The sequence below is a fragment of the Octodon degus genome, unplaced genomic scaffold, assembly GCF_000260255.1.
Source record: "Octodon degus isolate 3935 unplaced genomic scaffold, OctDeg1.0 scaffold00026, whole genome shotgun sequence".
Classification (NCBI taxonomy): domain Eukaryota; kingdom Metazoa; phylum Chordata; class Mammalia; order Rodentia; family Octodontidae; genus Octodon; species Octodon degus.
The window spans coordinates 145,858-170,281 of NW_004524602.1; the positions used below are offsets into that span (position 1 = coordinate 145,858).

Consider the following 24,424-nt stretch of genomic DNA (forward strand, 5'->3'; position numbering starts at 1 on the left):
ACCGTTCAGAAAATGTGCCCTCAAGTGTCAGCCCTGCCAAGCTCAGTGTGTGCCCTCAGACCTGTCTCTCCACTTCTGAGTCTTCCTTTGCTTTCTTACCTGGGAGACAGTCTAGGTCATAGTGGAGCGAAGCTACGGCACATGTGCCACAGTGAGCTGTTTGTATGGGTAGAAGCTCCAAAAGCTTTACCATCACAGGTCTGGGCACTCTTACTGTCGGTATCTCAACCTGGTGTCTATAACCTAAAGGGCCTTGACTTTCAGAAATCTATAAATATGAATTCAAAAACATTACATCTCTAATTTTTCTTTTTTTCCTTCTTTCCTTCCTTCCTTTTCCTTTCTTTCTCTCTCTCTTTTTTTTCTTTCTTTCTTTCAAGACCGGCTCTCATCATGTAGTTCAGGCTGGCCTGAAACTCACAGTGATCCCTGGCACCAATCTTTCTAATCTCCAAGTGAAACTCATTATTTTCTTCAATTACGAATATTACCAACAAGTCTCAATAGCATTAGCAGCATCTGTGACTTTGCTACCAGGAGGGAAAAACCAAAACCACCTCTCATTACAGTTGCAGGTAACTCAGAGCTCACACTCATCAATACTTCAAAATTATCATAGTTGCCAAGTTTCTCATTAGGTCCTACTTAGTGAATTAGTAAAGGACCACATAATTTCACGCTCCACTTTTTTTATTTTTTTTATTTTTGGCACGGAGAAGCTCTACCACTGAGCTACATCCTTAGAGCCCTTTTTATTTAATTTTGAGACAGTCCTGCTAAATTGCTTAGGCTGGTCTCAAACTTGCAAACCTCCTCCTGCAGCCTCCAGAATAAATTGAGGTTACAGGCCGTGGGCCAAAGCAGCTGGCCAGCGAGCTCTTGGCTCTAAAAGAAACCAGAGCTGCTCCTTTGAAGCAGTAGGTTCAGAAATCTGCGAACCCCCCCCCCCCATCATTCTCTATCTGCCAATCCTGGGAGGCCTGGAGACACCTGCAGCACCCTCAGGCAGGTGACAGTAGGTTTTGTAGTTATGATTATAAGCATTATCTTGGCCTCCAGGCTCAGGCTCAATCAGCAGGCCAGGTGCTGTGTGGCAGACTCAGTTGATCCCCTCCTCACAGCCCCAGGAGTAAGTTCTATTATTGTCTCCATTCTGCAGAATCAGTCGACAAATACCTCCACCTACAACACTTAAAATCATGAGCATAGAATATAAAGATCTTTGCCTTTCTAGAGTTTGTACTGGGAGGAGAGGTAGAAAACATAATGAAAATGTATGTTAGAGTGCTGGGGGTGGGAGTGCCAGTGTCTCCTCTCACTGAGAAGGAAGCTGGGAAGCCAGAGAAGCAGGTGAAGTTAACCCCTGAGAAACCAGGAAGAGTGCTTAGGGCAGGAATGGCGCTGCAGCTGGGTGAAGCATGAACCTGTCTCGGCTGTCTAGAATTCTTGGCCAGGCCACGGTTGAGCACAGGGATGCATAGCTGGAGGCGAGGCTAGTGCCTTCCCCTCCCCTCCCTAGGGCTCCTGCAGAACTGTGTCACTCTAAGGAGACGGGCACAGCTGCAGTTTCTGAACTGAGGAAGACCTTGGTTGTCAGATCAAAAGCCTTTGAAGTGCTGGGACCTGCCACTTGAATGGGTCCCAGGGTGGATGGCGGGGCACCTGAGAAGTTACCAGAGATGAAATAGCAGTTAGTGGGTGCACGGCAGGACCTGAGCTCAGGCAACCTGGCTCAGGACCATCCCCTCGCAGCCCAGGTCCCATGTCATGGTTCTCTCTCCCAGCAGAGCCTGCAGCTGGCAGCCTGACGTCCTTGGACATTGTGCACCCAGTGCGTGTGGACGCTACTGGCACCTTCCTGTCCTTCGAGCTCTGGCCACACACAGTGCAGAAGCGGGCAGCACCAGATTTGGATTCAGGTTTGGGGCCTGCACCCCACACTACACCCACCTTCTTTCAGCTGCGCTACCGCGGGAGGGAGCTGCGCTTCAACCTCTCCACAAATGTGTGGCTGCTGGCACCAGGCTTTGTGCTTGAGACACGTCGCACTGGTGGCCTGGGCCAGGCACATATCCGGCCCCACACACCTGCCTGCCACCTGCTGGGCCATGTGCAGGATCTACAGCTTGAGGGGGGCCATGCTGCCATCAGTGCCTGTGATGGCTTGGTGAGTACCAGTAACCCTGCCTGGCCTAGTGATTCGGTTCCCCACTGTGTCTTCCTCCGTTGGGCTCCTTAATAGAAGTGATAGCATAAGGCCTGTTGTTCACTACAACAGCAGGATCCAAAGTTTTGCCTGAGCCAGGATCACTCTTGGGTTTTGACAAGCTGGTGTGGGTGGAGGCTGGACCCTGCCCTTCTTAGACTGTCCCAGGCAGCACTGATGCTACGGGCCCCACCTAGAACGTCACTGTTTGTGGCCCTCTTGGTTTGGTGTCAGCTGGGACTGCTCCTCCTTGGTCTTCCCTGGACCAGACCCTATCTTAGTTCCTCATCACTGAAACACTGTCCCCAGCACCCATGACTCTTAAAGGAAAGATTTATCCTGACTCATGTTTTAGTCCATGGTCTACAGGCTCCAAAGAAGAAATGATGGCAGAGGGGCGTGCTGCACACCACATGGCGGGCTAAGCCCAGGGGCAGAGAGAGCAAAGGGTGTATCTGGGAAGGAAGACAGACCCAGGCCAGGCCCCACCTCATAACTGCAAGCCTGCTGTAAGCCTGTCATCCAGTCGTCCTTCACAAGCCTCATCTCTGAACACTTAGGGCTTTTGAGGGACATCTAGATATAAACCATGACCCCTCCCTTGCTCTTTAACAGCTCTGCAGGGGTCTTCAGGTCCCTCAGCCCCTCCACCCAGACCAGCCCTCTGGGGAAAGCCAGCCTCAGTGTCTGGGCCTTGCACCCTAATTGCTTCCCCTGTTACAGGTATGGGAGCCACCCCTGCTAATGTTGGCACTGGGCCCCATTCTGTACCTGCTTTGTGCGCAATGCTGCGCTCCCACTTCTGAGGGTGAGGTGTGGAGCAGTAGGGATAAGCACACACTCTTGGCTACCCACTGTTGCTTCTTATGCACAGAGTCTGTGCCTGCTCAGTAACACCTCGGGGAGCCTGGACAGCATCCGTACATGTCATGCATGGTTCCAGTTTTATAGATAAGAGAACTGCTCAGAGAGGAGCTTGCCCAAGGTCCCTGGTCATCCAAGACTAGAGACTGCATTCAGACTGGGGCTCAGTCCTCAGTGTGGATGGCACAGTCCTGCCCTCCAAGCTCCTTGGGTCTGTGTGATCCAAACAAGGGTAGATTTGGTACTAGAGAGGGGATATCGGAGGAAGGTGACAGCTTCATCCCTGTTGGGGTCCTGAACATCCTGGAAAGGTGGGCTCCTTAGGATGCTTCCCATTCCCTCTCTTTTCTGGGTGGACATGGCAAGTCTGTTTCCTGTCTCTAGCCAGCCCTGGCCCCAGGGACATCTCAGTGGCTTGGATGTGGGCAGAGCTGCTTGTGGACTGACCACCACATCAGGGAGGCCAAGGGCAGATGAGAAGGTCTGACCATCAGGGGAGAGAATGGTGGCTGGAGAAGCAAAGTAGCCTGAAGGCCTGGCATGGGCTGCTGGGCTGGAGATGATGTGTGGACTCCGCAGGAACCATTGTCCTCAGATTTAGGTGCAGACCATTTTACCTCTCCATGGAGTGGGGCACAGCATCCTAAGGAGGGTCTCTGAACTCCACTGCAAAGTCTCTGGTTGTACAGAGGGCAGAGAATGACATTTTGCTAGGGGACAAAGTATAGACAAAGTCCCAGAGGGAGGGAAGTGCTGTGCCTATCTGTGGCAGTCACAGGGAGGGCTCAGCCAGGCAGAGCGGCTCTCTGGGGTGGTGGAAAGGACAGCCAGGCACCAGCCCTCCCTGTGTGACCCTGCTGCTGCTTCTCCAGAAAGGAGTTTTCTGGCTGTCCGACGAGGACTACTTCATTGAGCCCCTGGATGGAGCTCCAGACCAGCCTGGCCATGCATGGCCCCATGTGGTGTACAAGCACCAGAACCCTGAGAGGTGGGCAGCGCAAGGTGACAACCAGGCTTCACGCACCTGTGGAGTACAAGGTATGCTTATCCCTCTAGTAGCTTGTGGAGAGGGCCTGGAGACTTAGAAGGTCTCTCTGGAAGCCTCTTGCAACATCCTCACACAGAAGGACAGGCAGACATGTCACCATAGTCTGGCCCTTTAGATGCCCCTGGGCCTGACCTGACCTGCCAGCCCCAGTCTCCTCTTCCTCACCATATGGTTGTGGCATCCCTGGCTGTGCCAACCACTATTCTTCAAGTATCCCGACCAGCCCCAGCAGAACCCTTGGCTAGACCATCCCCATTCTGGGTCCAGAACAACTTGTTCTGTCACTAGGGACCTAGAGCACAATACATAGGTCCCCATCTGCAGAGTGGCCATAGTGCCAGCCAGGCCAAGAAAGGAGCCAACTGCTGAGGGCTGGTGGAGTCTAAGGACTGCTTGGCTGACACTAAGCCCAAGCTGCCCACCACTTAGGGACTCTGTTTGCAAGAAGAAATGTCCACTCAGACATACCTGTCAGCCTCAGTTTCCCCTGCTTCATGGATTTGCTTCCTCAGGACAGTGGACCCTCAGTAGGGTCCGCCAGTTTGAGTCTTGGTCCTTCCGGGATAAAGTGTAGACCAGCAGTCTGCATGTGGTATCAGGGAGAGAAATTCAAGAAGACAGGACCTCATGTAGACCAGGTCACTGTGGAAGCATATCAACAAATCTTATTTCTAGGAGTAATCCTGGAAATCAGGATCAGAGAAGGGACATGACGAGACCAGGGCCATACGGCACACTCTGGGGCAGCCCCGGGAAGGGAATTGGGCCTCTCCCTTGTGATTGGTTCTGTTTGCGCTATGCCAAAGACAGTTTACTCAGGAAAGGCCCTGGGGACATAGGCCCTGAGCCAGCTAACCCCAGCCTACTGGGGCCCTTAGTGTCCCCAGAGCTGGAGCGTCAACAAGAGGACCTGGAGCAGCCACAACCAGGGAAGCAACAGCGACAGAAGCGTTTGTACCCCGGCTCAGTCAGCAAGGAGAAATGGGTAGAAACCTTGGTGGTGGCTGATACTAAAATGGTGGAATACCATGGGCAGCCGCAGGTGGAGAACTACGTGCTGACCATCATGAATATGGTGAGACTGGCAATGGTAGTAATGGTATTTGTTGGGGGAGGCGAGGGACTGCAGCGGGTGGTGTTCAAGGTGGCTGCATCCTGGACCCAGGTTCAGGCCTCAAGCAGGAAGGAAAGAGGTTTCTAAGTTTCCAAGGCCTCAAGGGACATGGCCTGGCAGGGGCACCAGGAGCAAGCAGCAGCACAGGGCACTAGCACAAGGCTCCTCAGACATCATCCAGCTGCACCACACATGCCTCTCCCCTGCTTTTGGCCACCCAGGGTGCCAGGTAGGGTACTGCATGGGAACACTCTGGGTACCATGCCACTCACTGGCCCAGCTGGCACTTGCGAGGGAAAGGGCACACCAAGATGGCCACTGTTCTGTGCTACCTGGGGAGCTCATGGACCATGTGACTCATTCATCCTGCCCTGAACCAAACCCTCTCCTGTGTCCAGACCTGTCCTGGGTGCTATGGACACGTATGCCCTGCCCCAACTCGTACATGCATTAAAGGAACAAGGATCTACTCAGTTCTTGGTTGTTATCTTGGGCAAGTAATTCATGTGTGGATGAGGGAAGGAGGTAGCTCTCCATGGGGATGGAAAACTGCTTTTGGCCCCACACGACACTTGGAGTCACCAGGGCCCCAAGAAGCAAGTGGCTTGCCAGGTCGCCCAAGCAGCCTAGATAGCATGTCTGCTAAGGCTCACTGGCATGGAGCACTGTGGCTCCTCGAGCCAATGCCAAGGCCCATGATGCCCTCTTTAAGGGACAGATAGGTCAGTCGGGCTGCTTCTGTGGTCCCTGGAGAAAGCTCAGCCCTAACACCCTCAGCAGCCCCACACAGCCTCTGCACAGCCGTTTCTCCTCCGGCTATGAGCCCCCCCAATCCAGCCATCTTCCAGAAGCCCACCTATAAGCACATGAGGCTCTTGGAGAACATGTTCATCCAAACCAAACATTCTAACCCTAGCCACTAAAAGACTTATGCCCTTTTTGAAAAATTTATTCAGTTCATCTCTAAGAGTTGCTGGAGCTCTAATAGTCTTGATGTTGATGAAGAGTCCAAAGTCCCCTCTGAGCTTTAAGACAAACTAAGCTGTGAGCCCCTGTAAAAGTCAAGCGAAAGGTAAGCACTGTGGATGTACAGTGGCACAGGGTAGAAATTCCTCTTCTAAAAGGGAAGAATGAGAATAGAAAGCAATAGGACCAAAGCACACTGAAACACAGCAAGGAAAACATTAAGTCCTATAACTCAATGCCCAGCTTCTAGGGCAATCTGGTGTGATGTGATCTCCAAATGGCTTGGGCAGCCCCAGCCCTAAGACCACCAGTGGTTGTAGCCCTCAGGACTTTTTTCTTAGCATGGCTCTGCTAATTGCCTGAGGCTTTCCTCAGACATTCCATGTTCATGGCTTCTCCAGCTCATTGGGGTCTCCACTGTGCTTTTGACTTTACTCTCCTAGCTTCACACACAGCCTTCACAGGGGTGCACTGCCTGGCCTACTAAGCCTTCATCTGAAATCTAGCTGGAAGCCATGATTATACAACATTCTCCATGCCTATAAAACCAGCACCATGTAGGTGATACCACAGTCTGTAACTGCCAGCTCCAACAGCACTTTTGCATCATCACTGTAGGGACCTCTTGACTGCCTTAATGTTTGAGCACCATGAGCAGAATCTTGGGAAGCCAGTGTCTTTCCTCTAGCAGGGTATCCTGGGGCTCTCTTCTCAAAGAAAAGTCTTTCATTTTTCACTTTTGAGCCTGGAAGGATGGGGTTATGTGATTCCTTATCTTCCATTAATCTTTTTCCTATTGTCCGGATCCAAAGTACCTGGCTTTTAGTATTAAATTTTTCATCCAGGCTCCCCTGTTCTCCAATTTTACAGAAACCTTCCTTTCCAGTGGGAACTTCTAAAGTCCCTTAGCCATGCTGTTTGCTCCTGATTCTCAGCATAGAGCAGGCTAAAAGTTCTCAACAGTACCCATGCCACAGCCTGAATGTTGGGCTGCTTTGAAACATCCTCTGCCAAATTAATTTGTCCCCCAATCTTAATCTGTGTCTCTTGAAAAGTGTGAGGACATGAGCAAAACAAAATTTCTGCCAGAGCATAACATACATGATCAGGAGTCCAAATGCCAATGGAGTCTGTTCCAACTGAAACCTCAGCCTGGTCTTTACTATTGACCTTCTTCCCAGCATTCTAGTCTTTGAGCTCTGACCAGAAACTCCAGCCAGCATCACTAAACCTTTCCAAACTCCTCCTGTGAACCAATTGCAAAGGCTTCTGAATCCCCTGGTCAGGGGGTATCGCAGCAACAACCCCACTTCTCTGGTATCAAAATCTGTTTTAGTCACTTTCTTCACTGGGGCAAAATACCCAACACCCACAACTTAAAAGAGGAGAGATTTATTTTAGCTCATGTTTCAGTCCATGGCCACGTGGCCCCAAAGCAAGGTAGTATGGGAGAGGAAAAGTTGCTCATGTCATGGCTGACAGAAGGGAGGGACTAGGGAGAAAGATAAACATGTCCAGGCCATGCCCAGGGACCTGCCTCTTCTGCCCAGACCTATCAGCTGACTTTTTTTCTTTTCTTTTTTTTTTTTTTTTTTTTTTTCTTTTTTTGTGGAACCAGGGATCAAACTCAGGCCCTTGCGCTTGCCGGGGAAGCGCTTATTCCACCAAGCCATTTCCCCGGCCCCTAACATCAGCTGACTTGATAGTTAGAACCCTCCAGTAATTCAATCACCTACAAAAGCCCACCACTGAGTACATGGGACTCTTGGGGGATATCTAGATATAAAGCATAACATGCCACATCTCTTGGACAGGTGGCAGGCCTCTTTCATGACCCCAGCATTGGGAACCCCATCCACATCACCATCGTGCGCCTGATCCTGCTGGAAGATGAAGAGGTGAGAGGCCATGTGGCCCCATACTGTATCCTGGCACTGGCTACTGAGCCTGTATAGAAATGCACAACAAAGGCCTCTGGGCCTGGACAGTTTCCTCTGTCACCCTCTGGTCCCTGGCTCTTCCTCTGCTAGGTCTCTGGCCCCCCAGGACATACCTGCAGGAGGGTGGAGGCTGGAGGTTGGCTGCTTGTCCTCACTACTCCCTGTAATTCTCCCTCTTACCTTTGATGGTGAGAATCAGTCCTGTCCTGTGGGAGTCCAGGGCAGGAATGAGTGATCACTGTCTGTGCTGCAGAAGGACTTAAAGATCACACACCATGCAGACAACACCCTGAGAAGCTTCTGCAAGTGGCAGAGAAACATCAACATGAAGGGGGATGCCCACCCCCAGCACCATGACACAGCCATCCTACTCACGAGGTATACCTGCTATGGGAGGGTAGGGGCAGGAGGGCTGCCCCAGGGAGGTTCTAGGGCGAGGGGTATCTATTCAGAGTTCTGCACAGCTTTGTCATGAAGTAGGATTCTATCAGCACTGGGGGGTCTTTCTATTTCAAAGTAATTGTGGATTTGCATTAGGTTGTCTGAAACAGTGCAGAGAGGCCAAGTTTCTCCTCTAGGCCATGTACCTACTGGTAACATCGTGCATGGCTGCAGGGCAGTAGATCCTCCCAGCAGGAGGTCAACATAGATACAGTCCACTTAGTGAGATCTCATCAGGCTCTGTGTGTGTGCAGGCGCACACTGACCACCCGCTGTGTAGCTTTACATGTCCACCTCCCAGTCCAGATACAGAGAAATCGCATCAGAAGGGTATCTCATACCTCCTGTTTATCTCATGGTTACCAGCCCATTCCCCACCTCTGGCATCTTCTCATCTGACTAAAGGCCATGTGTCTGAGCTCCAGGTAGACTTGTTTTCCCTCTGCTGTGCACTGGCAGCTTTTATCAGCCCCCTCACTGAGAAAACACCAGCCTACTCTGGGCACACATCTGTACCCCCAGGCCCAAATGGGTAGGTCTAGTGGGTTGTGTGTGACTGAGGGCACCCGCGTTGCAGTGGCCACCATGTTGGCCTGATGTCTCAATATGGCAAAGGATGTCCCTGTCGAGCCCTCTCAAGTGAGCACCAACCGGCCTTGGCCTGCTCTGAAGGCTGCATCTCTCCACCTGTGCAGGAAGGACTTGTGTTTAGCCATGAACCAGCCCTGTGAGACCCTGGGCCTGTCGCATGTGGGGGGTATGTGCCAGTTGAACAACAGCTGCAGCATCAGCGAGGACACCGGCCTGCCGCTGGCCTTCACCGTGGCTCATGAGCTCGGGCACAGGTACCACACCTCTCCTCTCTGCCACCCCTGATCCCAGCTTCAGCTTTCCACACTGGGGCACCAGCCAGCCAGATCTATAGGTCATGAAATCATGAAGAAATGAAACTTGGTAGGGAAGGAGCCCCAACTGCACCAGGCTATGTACAGCTCCCTGCCCTGTCCCCTCCCACTCCCCAGCCAGGCTGCTTCCTTGTTGAGCACAAGGGACAAACTGCCAAACCCCAGCACTCTGTGTCCTCCCCACAGATTGAGGGATGGACACAGTGATGTCCAAGATACCCCATCTGACACTTGGGCCTGGGGCTCATCTAGAGATGGCTCATGCCCTCTGCCATCTATGCCCAGGCTACTTAGTTGCTGACTATAGTGGTACCTTAGATGTCCAGCAGGCTGGTCAGGGCACAACAGGTGTGGAGTTATCCACTCAGATGTTCTGGTGACAGCCACACGTAGGGCCAAGAAGGCAAGAAGACCAAGAGGTCTCTGCCAGATTCCACCACTTCTTAGCTGTTACTGGGCTCAGTCCTTAGCCCTCTGGGAGCAAGAAGGAGGACGGAGGCAATACTGCTTTGGAATGAGCCTTGAGGGGCAATAACTCCCCATGTCCTGCCTGAGAGTGGTCTCTAGAAAGCTTTCTGGAAGATGGTAGCTTGGAGCCCTTGACTCAAGGATATGCCTTCAAACAAGATCTAGGGGCAGGGTGTGTCCACTGGCTCTTGGTGGGGGAGAGATTGCATAGCCATAATGTACTTCCAGCTGTGCCACCTGCTCTGTGTTGCTGGCTACCTCAGGGCCATGACAGAGCTGCTCTGGGTTCCTGGCCCTCATGTCAAGCTAAGGCTATGCACCTGGTGGGAGAGCTCAGAGGACACCAGTGATCATACCCCTGATGGGCACTCAGGAAATGGCTCAGAAAGGGCACCTAACCATCCTGTGGCACAGCCAGCCTAGGGAACCTTGGGGGAAGGGCAGCCTGTGGCCTCCCCCACCGGCTCACCCGCCCCTGGGGCCTGTGCTCTCACACAGTTTTGGCATGCACCATGACGGAAGCGGCAATGACTGTGAGCCTGTTGGGAAACTGCATTTCATCATGTCTCCACAGCTCCTGTACGACTCTGCCCCGCTCACCTGGTCCCGCTGCAGCAGCGAGTACATCACCAGGTTCCTCGAGTAAGTCTCCCTCAGCCTGGATGCTCTGCCCTGACCTCCAGGTCACAGAGCAGGGAGGGGCAACAGATGTGGCACTACAGTGCCAGGCAGGAAGGACACACAGAAGGGCCCAATAGGTACAGGCCCAGGGCCCCAAGATCTCCCTAGAGGGGACTGATGCGCAGGAGCTCACAGATACAGGTGAGAAAGAAGGAGGGTCTCAGTATAAGACATAAGCAAAGCCAGCCATCTGGCAAGGAGCACCTTCTCACTTGCTCTTGGGTGAGCAGGCCACCTGGCCTCCTCTGAAGCTGCCTCTCTCCACCTGTGCAACAAGGCCGTGTGTGTAGCCAGTCGTCTCTGATGTTCTCAGAGAAATGTGCAGGTGTGAGGGGCACTCGGGGAAAAGGCTGCAGAGAATATGAAACTCAAGGGTGGCCACGTGTCCCAGTAGGAAGCCAGGGAACTGAAACTGAGAGCTTTCACCTTCTTTCATCATCTCTTAATTTACCGAGAGATTTCGTATTTCATGTTTTACTAAAGAAAAAATTGGAAGTCAGAAGCATCTATGTCATCTCCCATCTTCACATGCACAGTTCCCATTTCGCAGTGCTGGGGATTGAACTGGGAGTTCTGCATATGCCAGACAATGGCTCTGCCTCTGCCATGAACACTAGTTTTTGTTTGTTTGTTTTTGTTTGTTTATAATTCTTTCTTTTTTTAATTTTTGTGTGTGTGTGTGTGTGTGTGTGTGTGTGTGTGTGTGGCCAGCTCAGCCCACCAGGGGGCGGGGCTGGATGGCATGTGGTGCTGGGGGATTGAACTGTGGTCCCTGTGCTTTGCTAAGCTTGTTCTAAGTAGGTGCTTTAGACCACTGAGCCATCTCACCAGCCCCAACACTAGTTTTAAATGCAAATATTTATTAAAATGTGCACCATTCATCCTTCAGCATGCACATTTACCAAGCAGTGGAGATGCTGCTCAAGCCCGCTCTGTTATTTCCAGAGTTTTTTTCCTCCTTAATATGCGTGCTCTGCCTTCAGCATACTGAGGAGTTAGGAGAGACTGCTAACAGGAGGAGCTCTGCAGGAGCCTTTCTTTCCTCTTTGTCCCTGTCACCCTTATTAGCAAAGTGGCTGACTCTGACCTGCACAACACCTTAGTAGGTTTTTAATTACATCTTCAATTTCATTGATTGATATTGGTTTATTTAGAATTTTTATATTTTTCTTGATTCAGCTTTGGTAATCCATATACAGCTGGGAATCTGTTTCTTTTGCATTTTATGTCTTATTAGAATAAACTTCCCTAAGTTGGTATATATGATTTTCTGGATTTCTGCAGGATTCATTGTAATTTCACCCTTTTCATTCCTAATTGTGTGGATTGTGTCTTTTCTTTCCTTTTTTTATAAGGTTGACTTAAGGGTTTGCTGATTTTATTTCATCTTTAGAAAACCAACTCTTTGATTCATTGATTCTTTGTTTTCTTAGTCGCTAGTGTATTTGCTTCTGCTCCAAACTTTATAATTTCCTCTCTCATCCAAGCTTTGGACTTGGCCTGCTCTTTTTCTGGAAGTTTGAGGTTCAACGTTAAGTTGTTTATTTGCACTTGCTCTGTTTTGGTTTTTTTGGTTTTGGGGGGTTTTTTTTGTGGAACTGGGGATTGAACTCAGGCCCTTGTGCTTGCCTGGCAAGCACTTATTCCACTGAGCCATCTCCCCAGCCCCTCTGTTTTCTTGATATGGGTATTCACTGCTATAAATTCCCCGATACTGCCTTCATTGTGTCCCATAAGTTCTGGTGTGTTGTACTGTCATTATCATTTAATTGTAGAGACTGTCTAATGTCTTCTTGAATTTCATCTGTGACCATTGATTGATTGTTCGGGAGGGTGTTATTTAATCTCCATGTGTTTATGAAGTCCTTGTGGTTTCTTTTACCATTGATTTCCAATTTCACTGCACTATGGTCTGATAATATACATGGGATAATTTCACTTCTTTGCATTTACTTAAGCATGTTCTATGAGCTAGTATGTTTTCTGTTTTGGAGAATGCTTCATGTGGCATAGAACCTTAGTGAAAACAGGTGACAGAACTCCTATTTCTTGTTTAGGTTTTGTTGCCTTCTTCCTGTGTTGAAAGTATGTTTGGGTGGAAAGTAAGGTTTCTAGGTTGTCCACATTCTTTTCTCTATCATCGTTCACATGATGAGTATGTCATCACATGCTTGGTTGTTTTACTGAGCTGCATGTTGTCAGTCTGCCAGGACTCCGTGTCCATGGGGCAAAGGGGTGGTGAGGACACTGTGCAGATATGAGTGTGTCTCCGCTGCTCACGCCCTTGCTCCCATGACCCACAGGACCTCACTTAACAAAGTTCAAGTTCAGAAACCCTGAGCATGCAAGATAGTGACAACAGAGCCCTTGGTCACCTTGTTGTCAGTAGGCCTCTTAGAACTGGCTCAAGAATTAAAAGTATTTCAGGTCCTTCTTGCCTCAGACAAAGAATTGGATATGATAAGCCAAAAACAGTGTCAAAAGTTTATTTGAAAAGTGAGGGCTGAATAGGGGAAGGGAGGAACTAGCTCTGTAGTACAAACTTAGGCTGAAAAAAAAAAAAAGAAAAGAAAAGGATAAAAGCAAAAACAAAAGGATGCCCTGCATCCAGGAAATGCAGACTGGACACAGGGTGGGCTACTGTAAACAGTCCCAGTAGTGAGTTCCTTGTGCATCTCACCCATTATGCTGTCCACGCCTCATGGGAGCCCACAAGAAGTTGCAGATAGAGAGGGTCCTGAGAATCACTTGGTGCTGACTTCGGATCTTATAATTGAGAGGTCCCACTAATTTCCCCAGCCAGCTTTGCCATGCCCTACCTCCTATATTATTTCCCCCTGAGAGACATAAATTTCATAAAACTTTATGGGGTGCTGAGGCAGTAGAAGTCTTTATCTTCTATAGTTTCCTTGAGGGCTTTGAACCCTACCTACTAGGGAGTATGTACTCTCCAACTATCTTGGAGTGTTGTGGTTCATGGCTGGACTGAAGAAAAAGCCTGTCAGAAAATGAGAAAAGAGTTAGTGACCCTTGAGCTGCTTGTTTGATGAAAGAAACTTTGTTAGCTCTAATATGAGGAGCAGGTCAGATTGCCACACTTCTGTGGAGAAGAATGCATGTTAATGTCTGTTGGATAAATTATCAAGTCTGAGAGCCATTGCCTTAGCAAGATCCTTGTTTATTTATAGCAGCAATGAAGTCTTGCTTTTTAAAGAGAAATTTCAACTCTTCCAGAGGCTTACAGGGGTAGTTTTTTTTTCCTTTTGGGTGATCTTGGTCCTTAGACAGTTTGGGTGGGACTAATTTTAATCTAGAAAGATGAATCAAATTACCTGTCACTGCCACCTTTACAGCAGTGGATGTTGCAAGACTCACTGAGAAGGGGTCTTTCCATTTTGGCTTCAACTGGTCAGCTGGTGCTCCTTCTCTCTAAGTTTTCACAAGTACTTATTCTCCAGGGCAGACACTAGGTGGTCTCCTTGGGCCAGGAGCTGGCAGGATTCCATTCCCATATATTTGGGTAGCTTGGTGTGCTTGGCCCAGAAGCATCAGTTATTGTAAGAGTCTTGTAGTCTCTGGGTCTACTGTCATATCAAAGGATAGAAATAGACCTTTGTAAAACATCTTAAATGGTCTCAAGTTAGCCCAGTTTGGGGCATAGCTAAAGCTTGCCTCATGAATGCTGTCGGTAGCAATCAGACCCATGACTCAGATGTCTCTTGGCAAAATATTGGAGGAGATTTCTTTCTTTTGTTCCTTTTTTTTTTTTCCTGAAGGAATGTACCAGGAATAAAACTCAGGATCTTGTGCTTCCCAGGCAGGCTCTATGACACTGAGCTGTATATATCTCCTTGCCGGAGCTTTCTTTAGGCTCTGGTTTGGCTCTCTCTACCTTTCCAGAAGATTGAGTGAAATGAAGGTGATACTTTATTTCTAAACCCTTTCCCACTCCCTGAGTTATTGGGGAGGTAAAAGAAGGTCCATTGTCACTCTGGAGAAATGGGTAGCTCAAACTTGGGGACAGTTTATTTAAGAATCATCTTGAATCACTCAGTACCCTTTTCTGAACATGAAGAAAGGTTTTGATCCAGCCTGTGAAGGTGTCAATAAGGATCAACATCTGTTTAAATCCTCTGCATGCTGGCACATGGATAAAGTCTAGTTACCAGTCCTCTCCAGGGTATGTCCCTTTCCTCTATACAGGTTATAATAAAGGAGGCAGTTTGGGCTTATGCAGGTTGTTTTAGGAACAAAATGGGCAAGCTTTGTAGACCTGTTTGGAGGTTGTAGCTAGTCTTAGTCCTGTGAAAGTTTGAGTGGCCATTGCCAATTTAGTGACCATTTCCATCACTTTGCATACAGCAGGAATCATGAAGTATTTTTTATAGCTTTCCCCTGTATTCCTGGAGAAGGACCAGTTTGTTTCCTAAATACCACCATAATCCCTTTTTAATTTCTTCTTGTCCAAATGCCCATTTATTTGCTTAGGAAATATAGACTGGTTTTAATGGTTCCTCAGGAATTGGGAATAAGGCTAGAGTTTCAGGGGCGACAGGGCTGTCCTTTTTGCCTATCAGCCTTTTCATTTCCCCAAGATATTTTAGACATATGTCTCTGGTGTCCTCTGACTGTGTGACCTGTCTGGGAACGTGGGCTGCCTCTAGGAGTTACAGAATTTCCGGTTTGTGTTTTGCAGATAATTGTTTATTTGTCATGTAAACCTGTTCCTTTCTAGATTGCAACATGGGCATGTAGCGCCAGAAAGGCATACCTAGAGTCTTTATAGATGTTTAACCTTCTGCCTTCTCCTAACATTAGTGCTTGAGTCAGAGCTGCCAGTTCTGCCTTTTGAGCAGAGGTTGCTAGGGAGAGATTTAGTTAGCTTCAGTGACCTGCTGTGAGCTGATAGCTGCATAACTTGCCTTTTGATGTCTTTCTTGGACAAAGCCATTTTGATCAGTGAGCCATACCTCCTCAGGATCTTGGAGGGTTCAAGTCATGGATGTCCTGCACACTTACATAAGTCTGGGAGATTACTTGTTGATGTTGTGTCCAGTGAGAGGTCTCTGAGTGACCTTCCACCTCTCTTAAGGTCCTTTCCTTAATTCTAGCAAAGAATGAAAAAGTGGGCTATTAGCAGAAGATGGAGGAGTCAAGACTTGAATAGTGCAAAGTGAAAATTTCTTTGAAGTGTGGCAAATGCAGAGAAAGCACAAGAGCTGTCTTAGTGGTGCTTCAAGATAGGGGGCATCCCACTTGGGACGGCCCAGTAAGTATGAGATATGGCCACACTTATAGGGGCAAACAGTTTTGTTGATTGATGTGGGCTAAACCAATCAGGGTCTTAGCCTCTTTTTTTCTGGGAAGGGAATAAAGTGACCATAAAGTAACACTTTCATAAAAGATACAGTAGTGTACATTTTTGAAGCACATACACAATAAGCATGTGATGGTCTTACAATCATCAGTCACAGATAAGCATCACAGTCATTACCAAAAATAAGCATGTGATGATTTTATAATATTAGTCATCAGTGTTTTGCCTTGGGTTTTTTATGTCTCTTTATTCTGTCCCTACCTTCCCCCTCTGACTCAATCATCCTACTTCCATAGGATGGGGGACAGGGCAATGATTGTCCTGGCTACTTCCTGTTGGTGAGGGGCAATGTGAAGCACAGGTGATATTGGTCAAGGAGGGATCTAGGTGGCTGTGATTGATAGGAGCAGGTAGATTCGATCTGTAGAACCATCTGCATTTTGATAGCATTGATGTTACATAGACACAAGTGTGAAACTGCAGGATGTTAGCTCAGTTGTTTGCCGTGACACAGAGGCCATGTCTCCTCTACTTTTTCAAGGACCTAGTCATGTATTTAATCCTGCCTAGGGGTCTCAGCTGTCATACATTCCTTGCTCTAGAAATAACCATCCAGCTGCTCTTGGGCTTAGGAGTGACGACCACTCCTGGCTAAAAGGTGGCATTGGCTGGAGTAGTGGACGATGTCAATTAGGAGGTCAGCTGTATGGAACATAATAGGAGGAAGGAGATGGCTGGCTCTATCTGGAGGACAACTGGAGTTTAGTAGCCCCTAGGTGAGAACAAACTCTACCAAGAGATTAAAGCATGTCTGACCAAAGCATGAGAAGTATGGAAAGGACAGTTGTCACCAGATGGCTATCAGATCTGTCTCCTGAGGTGGTTAGAAACTGCCAGCAAGGGTTAGTGATTTGGAGTCCCTCATTTATATCTATTCTGTATTAGTACATAACTTTTATATATTTGGTTATACCTTTTTTTCTGGGTGTTTAAGACCAAGCTAAGATGAGAACAATATTAATCAAAATTAACTTTTCGTTGAATATCAAAGTCTGTTCAGGCTCTTCAGAGGTTTCTTGGGGGACCATGCATAGAGCCTCTTCGCTGCTTTATCAATGTCAGCTGCCACGATGGATCATGGTCTTGCCTGACCATGTGACTTCTCATAGAAGCAGTGGAGGTTTTTGTTTTTTGCTTTTTCCTGGTAATCCTCATTTTTATCACTCTGCACAGTTTGATTCTTGTTGTTTGAGGTCCAACACTCTCCTTGCTCAGGAGATTAAGTGACTTCTCAAAGTTGTAAGATCTTGATCTTTGTCAGGTTCCACCATGACATACTGGGGTCAGGGCCAGAAAGTGCAGAAGGTGATGGTGCAGCCCATCAACCGCATCTTCAGATATTTGCAGAATAGATCCTGGATCCAGGTGTGGCTGTATGAGCAAATGACTATGTGGATAGAGGGCTGTATTAGTGATTTTGATGAGTACATGAACCTTATATTAGATGATGTGGAAGAAATTTGTTCTAAGACAAAATCAAGAAAACAGCTGGGTACTATGAATAACCACTACGAAGACATCAATATGCAATGTATTAATTATTGAAACTGTCCCACTAATTGGTTTTGAAACTGTCTCATTGCTATTTGTTTCTCAATAAAATTAATCAAACAAACAAACAAACAAAAAGAATGAAAGTGGGAAAATTCATCTTCTGCCTCCAAAAATAAAAAAAGAAAAGAAAACAACTGAGTCAGATCATGCTGAAAGGAGATAACATTACTCTGCCGCCAAGTATCTCCAACTAGAAATGATCAGTGAATTAAAACAGCAGGGAAGTGAGGCAATGGCAATTATAATATGTAAAAAAGGCAGCTAATTAATGGTTTGCCCTGGGAGTATTTATAAAACATTTGTTCATATTGTTTTGACTACCCTTATGTTTTTACTAAAGACCAATAAATGTAGAGTTGTTTTTATTTAAAAAAAAAAAAAAAAAAGCTGTAGGATCTTGTGGGAAAGGTCCCCTTCTGTCTTAGGTCCTTGGTGACCTTGGAGGGCCCCAGTCAAAATACTGGCTGTTTTTGTAGCCCACTTATCTTTTTATCTCTGATCTCTAAACCTCAGTTGTTGAATACTCAGAAGGATTAGTTACATTAGCATTGTGATGAGAGCAGTTGGTTTAATTTTATGACTTACATTAGACACTTTGAAATAGCTAACATGGCCAGGGAACTGTTATTTCTTATTAACCACAGTTGCCTTAGAAGTTGAATCTCTGTAGAATGTTAACAGACAACAGTTATAAAGTTGTACAGAGAAAATTTGAGATGTTTTAGCATGATTGTGATGACTTTATTGTATTAACCATTAAGTTTTGTTATTATCTCTGAAACACATCTTTTTTTTTTTTTTGGCAGAACCAGGGATTGAACTCACCCTTGCACTTGCCAGGGAAGCGTTTATTCTACTGAGCTGTCTCCCCGGTCCTGAAACACTTTTAAATGTTTCACTTAGTGAGTGTAGAACAACCTTTTAGTCAGTTCTAGTTATCTTACTTAATCACAAGATATTAATGGCATAAAGAAACTTTTACCCAGTTTTATTTATTTATTTTTGTGGTACCAGGGATTGAACTATACCCAGTTTTATCATTTTTAATATAATGTTATTCAAAATCTGACCATTAGCAATAGTGTCATAAACCAGATTAGAATTGCCCAAGGAAGCAACTCCACCTGGTTTTTTTATCTTTGACTCATCTCCCTTGAGTGTCCCTGCAGATCGTCATGTAAAAAAAGTTCATGTCTAGCATTAATCTCACAAATGAGAGTTAAAGCCATTGTCTGAAAGCATCAGTTAGACTGGAGAAGAGAGGTAGGCTGTTGCCACTTGAATTTTAAAGTTTTTTTTTTTTTCCTTTTTTGGGGTGGTGGTGGTGTGGAGTGATCTCACATTGTTACATTTTAAAATTTGACTGGCTGTCAAGAACTCTCCAAGTGAACCATACCTCCTTGGGATCTTGGACCTGCAGGTCACTGATGTCCTATCTGCTTGTATGGCCAGGAAGATTACTTTTAACAAGAATGGCTAACCTTTGGGCCTGTAGACATCAAAGAAGCAGGGTTAATAGTGCAATTTTTTATAATAATCTCAAGGGTGTCTTAAGAGCATGTCCTGATACTTCAGAAGCTGTTCTCCTGTTAACCACAAGTAACCTTTTGTCTCCAGAATACCTCTGACCTGATGGGGAGTCAGAACTTCCTAGTTTCTGTCCCGAAGTTAGCTTTGTAGCCGCTTCTGTTAGTACAGCTGTAGCTGCTATTGCTCTCAGGCAGGGTGGCTATCCAGCAGCCACCCCATCTAATTTCTTTCAAAAGTATCTAATTTCTTTTGGCAGGGTTCTCATCCTAGCCATTGGGTCAAGACCCCCAAAGCAATTCCTCCTTTTTCTGATACATAGAGGAAAAAAAGGGTTTGGTTTGGTTCTGCTTTGCTTTTTGTTTTTTAAGTCGGGTATTCTCAATGTTGGAGCCTGAGTGACAGCATGCTTTATTTTTCTAAAGGCACTGTCAGTTACTTTTATCTATTCTAGGGGCACTGACTCAGAACCTTTTACTACCTCGTATAAAAGCTTTGCCATCTGTCTAAAATTAGGTAGCTAGATCCTACCAAAGCCTGCCATTCTCAGGAAGGAACAAAGCTATCATTTGGCAGCAGGAGGCCCAAGGTCACAGATAGCCTAGATCCACTCCCTAAACAGCTGTCATTTCCCAGGTGTAAGAATATATCTCAGATATTTAACTTTTTAGAGGGATATCTGAGCTTTGCTTTTTTTTTTTTTTTTTTTTTTTTGCCACTTTCTATCCCTTCTTAGCTAAAAAGTTAAAAGAGTTTATACAGGGTGACAGTTAGACAGTTCCAGAGTTGGGCTGAAAACTAGAATATCATCTACATACTGCAGGATGCTTCCTTGTTCTAGCTTTATTCCTGAAGACTTTTTCTAGTGCCCAGGCAGAATGTGGAAGAACTGTCGAGTATATTGCTGTTTTTGTCTTTTAATGGAGTGTTCCCATTCAAAGGCAGATAGAAACTTGAGAGTCTAGGTGTAGGGGAATGAAGAAAATGCATGACTGAGAACCAATCAGTACTACCTGGGACTTGTGAGCGAATTGTATATGGATCTGCCACTAGAAGATAGATTGGAATAACAGCCTCGTTAACAAGGTGGAGGTCTTTTACCATCCTATATTCTCCTGAGGGCTTCACTACAGGGAGAGTGGGAGTATTGCGAGAGACTGACGAGGTTTTAAAAAGCTGTGCTTGCAAAATGTGTCTGTGAGAGGCTGGAGGTCTTTATATGTCTCTTTCTTAATTGGATACTGCTTTTGATTGAAACTGGTGGGGATCTGTTAGTCTTATAATACTGACATAGCTGAAATAGCCCTACCAAATATTCCTTTGCACCATGCAGCAGGATTTATGTATTGGCTAATTTGGTCAGAGAGACCTGGTATGGTCCCAGCAAGTAAAATCCTTTCTGGCCTTAGCTGGAATTTGAGAATCACCCTCATTTTGTTAATAAATCTCTTCCTAGCAAGGGATTTGGACACTGAGACAATTAGAAACTTAAGTTGAACCTTTGACCTTCAAAGGAACACGTCAGAAGAGGAGTGAACAACTCGTGACTAGGAGTCTCTTCAACCCTAAATATGGCTGTGGACTTAGGGAAGAGTTCTCCAGAGAACAAAAGCAAAACAGAACTAGCCCCTCAGCCCATCTATAAATAGTTCAGTTGTCTCACCAATGACATCCAAGATCACTCAGCATTCTGATATAGGGGAAAGAAACTCCCAACCTGCTAGATGTCCAGTATGAGTCCATGCTCTCTAAAATTGAAGAATGAATTTTAGGAACAACAAAGGTTAACAACAGAATATATTTACTGGGGAAAGAAAGCTTCTGTCTCAAAGAGAAACAGAAGGGGTCTCAAGTGAGTTGCTAAGGATCCTGCCTTTTCTAGGGATTTTTATAGAGTAAAACCATGAGGCAAGGCAGGTAGAAAGTGGGGGAAAATTGGAAATCACAAGGTGGGCATGAGGTGGGACAAAACTGTGGTCAGCCAATGAGATTATGAGCATAATTGCTTAGGTAATATTGATTAAATCAGGATCAAATGGGGAGGCAAGTCATGTAGCAAGTGGCCATGAATACGGAACAGGGGCTTTTCCTTGAGGGGGCGGGTCAGTGGCTCCTCCTAGCTTTCCCAAGGTGAACCATGCCTATTTAGAATACCAGTCACTGTTATCCTAGCGGAGATATGTGAGTGCATTTGTTTCATCTTTTATATTGAGGTCTGGCCCTCAGCTGGAGGTATCTATCTCCCCCACAATTACAAGGTATCCCATCTTCTGCACTGGTTCCTATTAGGCCCTAACCCTATCCAACTGCTTATAATATTTCTGTCTAACTTAGCTGTACATAACAATTCCTCAGAGGAGATGGTAAGGTCTGTGGACAGGGGCACTGCAGGTTCCCCTGGGCCTCTTTAGTCCTTAGAACAGGAAATGAGTGTGTGGCTTGCCTTGCCCTCTCTGGGAGTAGAAACAGTCAAACCTCCAGTGACAAAAAGAGTTGGGGATGTAGCTCAGTGGCAAAGTTCTTGCACTGCATGCACAGAGCCCTAGGTTCCATCCCTTGCATCCCCCTCCCCCCAAGAAAGAAAGAAAGAAAGAAAGAAAGAAAGAAAGAAAGAAAGAAAGACAGACAGAAAGACAGAAAGAAAGAAAGAACCTCCAGTGCCACAAGTCAGGCACATTAGCTGCCTCACGTTTAGAACAGGGCGCAGGCAGAGCTTTGGTGCAACTTCATGCCCAATGTCCAGTTTCTTTGCATCGAAATAAGAACTTTTCTTGGTTGTTTCTTGGTTTTACCTTAGACAACCTGCGTGGGTTTAAAGCATTATCAATTGCAACAGTTACAGTCATCTTAGCCTTTCTCTTTTGTCTTTCCTCTGGGTCCTGATTCTTGAAACTCAGACAAGGTCATGGCCAGTAATTGGCCTATAGATGTCTGTGTCCCCATCGGAAGTTTATGTAGCTTACACTGGGCTGACAGACAGATGAAATGTCTTATTAGTTCCTCTCGCCTTCCTAGAAGATGGATCTATAGTAGTATGCTTGCAGAAGGCCTCTGCTAATTGGTTTAAATGTAGCTGGATTTTCCTCTGTGCCCTGTAAGCTGCCATTCACTTTATCATAATTAACAGACATTTTAATGTATCTTTTCATCCCCATGACAAAAGCAGCTAGTATACTAGACATTATTTGCTGAGTATTATGGCCCCAGTTTGTCTCTGTGGAGGGGAAAGCAGCCTCTCTAGAGTGGTTTCCTTCCTTTTCTAAAGCGTGTTGTTCATCTGTATAACTCCTAGCCTCTTGTAGCACTGTTTCTCTTTCATCTGAGGTACAGAAATGGCCAAGATAGAATACTTCTTGCCATGATAAGTCAAAAACAAGGGTCCAAGTTTGGAACCCATCTGTAAGCTTACTAGGGTCTTCTAACTATTGGCCTAATCATTCCTTGCATTGTTAGTCATCTGCAGTTGACAAAGGAACCTGTACTCAAGTCTTTCCTTCCACCCCAGGACTTACCTTAGGAGCCAGATAAGTTGCAAATTAGAGTAACAAGAAACACTACTTGGGATTCAACCTGCAGGGCTTAAAGCTGTCTGTGTGTACCCAGTGGGACATAGGGCTGCCTGAGGGAGCTGCTGAGGGAACTGAGGAATATTGGGCTTCTCTGGGGTACTAGACTAATGGATTTCCTGGTCACTGGGAAGGGATGTACTTGATTTATAAGTCTGAAGATTATAAGAGGGAGGTTGAGGTGACTTGCTTGTGTATTTATCCTCCCTAAATAGATCAGCAAGACCTACATCCCCCTGATAGACAAAGGGAAGTCTTAAAACAGGGTCATCCAGGATATCATTGTGTCCCTTGGGGTCCATACTAAATACATAATTCTTGAGCATTCCCTTTAATAAAGAGTTTCAAGGGGCTGGTGAGATGGCTCAGTGGTCTAAAGCACCTACTTAGAACAAACTTAGCAGAACACAGGGACCGCGGTTCAATCCCCCAGCACCACATGCCAGCCAGCCCCACCCCCTGGTGGGCTGAGCTGGCCACACACACACACACAAATAAATAAAATTTAAAAAAAAAAAAAAAAGAGTTTCAAAAGCCTGAACACAAGGCATTTCACTCTACCTTTTATGTTCCAAGCAGAAACTCTAACTGAAGAATAGCTTTATAGTTTATAGTACCATCTCTTACTCATCTTTTGCCACCACCACCCCCAGGTCATACTAAAACCAGACCATATTGCAATGGTAGATAAGCTGTTTTTATTTTAAATTGTTAGGAACAAACCTGAACCATTCATCAAGGACACATCCTAGTGTCAAAGTCAATGAAATCTGTGTAGTGACAAGATCTAATAAATTTCCCATCTGCTTGTCTTGGGACTATAGAGAGACAGTTAGGTCTTTACTCCTTAAGGAGGTATCACATGCATAAAGAGACCTGAAGTCCACAAAATGCCTACTGTGAGACTTTTACACAAGACTGGACAAACATGTCTGTCTGGACCTTAGGACAGTACTGTTGTCAAGAACACAGAAGCACAGAAGAAAGCCCCCTTGATGGCCTTTGGCTCCATACTAGTGATACATTCCCTTCTTAGGGACAAGGGACTAGGCCATCTGTTGTCTAGGCCTCAAACTCTCATGAGGTAATGTCAGAATTTTCCCAAGCAGAGTTCTTTTAACCACTTAGTTGGACCCCTTAATGGTTAGCTGGTATTTCATATCCCTTGATGACTCTACTTAACCAGATGTGAAACCATGTGAGAAAACCTCTCTTGCATTTATTCTCATGAAAAAATGTATTAAGAACTGGTATGGCTGTTTTCATATATTCACAGTCACTTTAGTTAAGTGTTTAAATGTTAAATGTTCTGTTCCAGTGTTCCCCGGGAGAAAATGGCAAGGGAATTTAGAAAATAAAGACAAGAAACAAAAGCTGAGTCAAGTGGAGGCCTCTTTACCAGATGGGCAAGAGAACTGAATAATAACAGTAGAAGTGTTTATTTATACCTTTTCAAAGTTAGTATCACAAGACACAAGATTGCCTAGCAACGGATCACAAATTGTCTATGCAGGATGTTTTTCACAAGACTGAGGTAGCTTGACTGTTTTAGACACTCTGGCTTCTTCTTGCCTTCACACATATAACCAATTTCCAGCTCTAGCTTGTGCTTCAAACAATGAATTGGACCTGACAAGCCAAAAATAGTGCCAAAAGTTTATTTGAAAAGTGAGGGATAGGGGCTGGGGAGGTGGCTCAGTAGAATAAGCACTTGCCTGGCAAGCACAAGGGCCTGAGTTCAATCCCCGGTTCTGCCAAAAAAAAAAA

At 46.3% G+C, this 24,424-nt stretch overlaps 1 protein-coding gene across 3 annotated transcripts in view; it reads left to right on the top strand.

The window, feature by feature from the left end:
- The window catches only part of Adamts7 (ADAM metallopeptidase with thrombospondin type 1 motif 7), a 50,714-nt gene that overhangs the window by 5,195 nt on the left and 21,095 nt on the right, over positions 1-24,424 (top strand). For 2 of the 3 annotated variants that reach the window (XM_023712547.1, XM_023712549.1), the window contains exons 2-8: positions 1,785-2,167; positions 3,943-4,108; positions 4,997-5,193; positions 8,013-8,096; positions 8,392-8,516; positions 9,275-9,424; positions 10,451-10,594. In XM_023712547.1, the coding sequence (XP_023568315.1) occupies positions 1,785-2,167; positions 3,943-4,108; positions 4,997-5,193; positions 8,013-8,096; positions 8,392-8,516; positions 9,275-9,424; positions 10,451-10,594 (1,249 nt within the window). The remainder of the gene's footprint in view (positions 1-1,784; positions 2,168-3,942; positions 4,109-4,996; positions 5,194-8,012; positions 8,097-8,391; positions 8,517-9,274; positions 9,425-10,450; positions 10,595-24,424) is intronic. The other variant, XM_023712548.1, reaches the window with a different exon arrangement.